At 44.8% G+C, this 2500-nt stretch overlaps 1 protein-coding gene across 4 annotated transcripts in view; it reads left to right on the top strand.

Moving 5' to 3' along the window:
- The window catches only part of LOC110168736 (FH2 domain-containing protein 1-like), a 56707-nt gene that overhangs the window by 23925 nt on the left and 30282 nt on the right, over positions 1-2500 (top strand). For 2 of the 4 annotated variants that reach the window (XR_008632503.1, XM_020934224.2), the window contains exon 2: positions 1991-2378. Coding sequence is in view for 3 of the 4 variants with exons in the window: in XM_020934224.2 (XP_020789883.2) it covers positions 2115-2378 (264 nt within the window). In the remaining variant the exon portion in view is untranslated. Of the gene's footprint in view, positions 1-455; positions 767-1990; positions 2379-2500 lie in introns of all 4 variants that reach the window. The other 2 variants (XM_055156072.1, XM_055156071.1) reach the window with 2 other exon arrangements.

Below are 2500 nucleotides of genomic sequence, written 5' to 3'. Positions count from 1 at the left end.
TTTTTCAGAGTTAAAAAATTCAAAATGAGAATTTGAACAGCATTTAAAATTCTAAATCTGATGAAACAAATGATCTTCCGTATGTGAACTTAAACTGTCACTGTAGCCACACGTTCGTCTCCGCTGTGATGAAAAAGGTGTAAAGATGTGAAAGGTGTAAATTATAATAATATTAATAATTCTCATCAGACTCTGAGCTTCTCTTCAAACCTGCCGCAGTCGTGTTTGTTTCTTTTGGACTCAGGTGGATTTACGAACCTGAAACCAGGAGACTCAAAAAACCCGATCAAACCCGAGACCCTGATGTTCTGTAAACACACTGACTACTTTTAAATACAGTAAATATGTGAAATGTTCCGTCAGTATTGAGTATTTGGCTGTGAATAAACATGTGTCTGTATCGATTCCGTCTCCGAGCTCGACCTGCAGGTTTATTTTAGTCCTTTACTCCACAGATCCTGATCCTGAAGCGAGAGAACGAAGAGGAGGAGGAGGAGGAGGAGGAGGACGAGGTGTAAACCGTCTGCTGAGGCACAGACGTGTGACTTAAACGTGTTGATGAAACCGTGAGGGACAAACTCAGGATCTGAACAAAAACATATTTTACAACAAACGCTTTAAACCGACCGGAACAGAACGTAACCGACCGTAACCGACCGTAATCGACCGTAACCGACCGTAACCGACCGTACGCCCAAGGATCGAAAATCAGACGAATCCAGACAAAAACTAGAACAGAAAAAAACAAGAGCCTCATTTTCCACACGTACAAAAAAGAAAAAACACTGACAGAACAAAACTGAACCTTTTCTGAAAACAAGAGGTTTAAAACCAGGACTAAACCAGGACTAAACCAGGTCTAAACCAGGTCTAAACCAGGACTAAACCAGGACTAAACCAGGTAAACCAGGTCTAAAACCAGGACTAAACCAGGTCTAAACCAGGTCTAAACCAGGACCCAGGAAACTAAACCAGGACTAAACCAGGTAAACCAGGTCTAAACCAGGTCTAAACCAGGTCTAAACCAGGAAACCAGGTAAACCAGGTCTAAACCAGGTCTAAACTAAACCAGGACTAAACCAGGTCTAAACCAGGACTAAACCAGGACTAAACCAGGTTACTAAACCAGGTAAACCAGGACTAAACCAGGACTAAATAAAGTTAAACCAGGTAAACCAGGTAAACTAGGACTAAACCAGGTCTAAAACCAGGTAAACCAGGTGGAGGGAACTAAACCAGGACTAAACTAAACCAGGACTGTTACTAAACCAGGTTTTGGTCTGGACTAAACTGTTAAACCAGGACAGGACTGTGGAAACTGAAACTTTAAACCTTTCTATCTCCATGGAAACCAAACCAGACCCAGTTCCAGGTCAGATACAAATACGTGGGGACAAAGTCTGGTTTTGGGCCTTTAAGGACCACATTCATACTATAATACTCCCTACAACTGTACAACAACTTATGTAACAGATAATACTCCCTACAACTGTACAACAACTTATGTAACAGATAATACTCCCTACAACTGTACAACAACTTATGTAACAGATAATACTCCCTACAACTGTACAACAACTTATGTAACAGATAATACTCCCTACAACTGTACAACAACTTATGTAACAGATAATACTCCCTACAACTGTACAACAACTTATGTAACAGATAATACTCCCTACAAACTGTACAACAACTTATGTAACAGATAATACTCCCTACAACTGTACAACAACTTATGTAACAGATATACTCCCTACAACTGTACAGATAATACTCCCTGTACACAACTGTAACAACACAACTTATTATGTAACAGATAATACTCCCTACAACTGTACAACAACTTATGTAACAGATAATACTCCCTACAACTGTACAACAACTTATGTAACAGATAATACTCCCTACAAAAAGCTGCAGGTGTTTCCCGACTCCTGAATGTTTTTCAATATTTTTTCTGTTTCTGATGTTGTGTTTTGTTTTTCAGTTTCGTCGTCCGTCGCCGTCGTCTTTAACTCGCTCCTGCTCCATGTGAAGATGAAGCCCCTCCCCCGTCGCAGGCCCCGCCCCCTCCAGCCCGCGGCGTGCGACCGGCTGCCGCGGCGCCCGTGATGGACGCCGTCGCCCGCTTCTCAGACATGGGGCTGTTCCAGGACGGCGCCTGCCCTCCCCCCTCCGCGCCGTCGCCCGTCAGAGCCGCGCCGACTCCGCCTCCTTCCTCTTTAGTAGCCCCGCCCCCTGCTCCTCCTCCGGCCCCGCCTCCTCCTCCTCCGCCGCCGCCGCCGCTGCTGCCGGGCCCGGGCGAGCGCTCCACTGGACTCCTGCGGCACAAGAGCGTCCGGAAACTGTTCTGGAAAACCATCCCGGAGCATCAGGTGAGGAGGAACAGGAAACTCCAACCTTCACGCTGACGGTTCCACACGATCAGTGTTGGGAAGGTGACTTTTAAAATGTAATCCCCTACAGATTACAGATTACATACACCAAAATGTAGTTT

The sequence above is a fragment of the Boleophthalmus pectinirostris genome, unplaced genomic scaffold, assembly GCF_026225935.1.
Source record: "Boleophthalmus pectinirostris isolate CB_2022bp ecotype Guang Dong unplaced genomic scaffold, ASM2622593v1 HiC_scaffold_20, whole genome shotgun sequence".
NCBI lineage: Eukaryota > Metazoa > Chordata > Actinopteri > Gobiiformes > Gobiidae > Boleophthalmus > Boleophthalmus pectinirostris.
The sequence above is the reverse complement of the archived record's forward strand: the minus strand, read 5'-3'. Positions and strand labels throughout refer to the sequence as shown.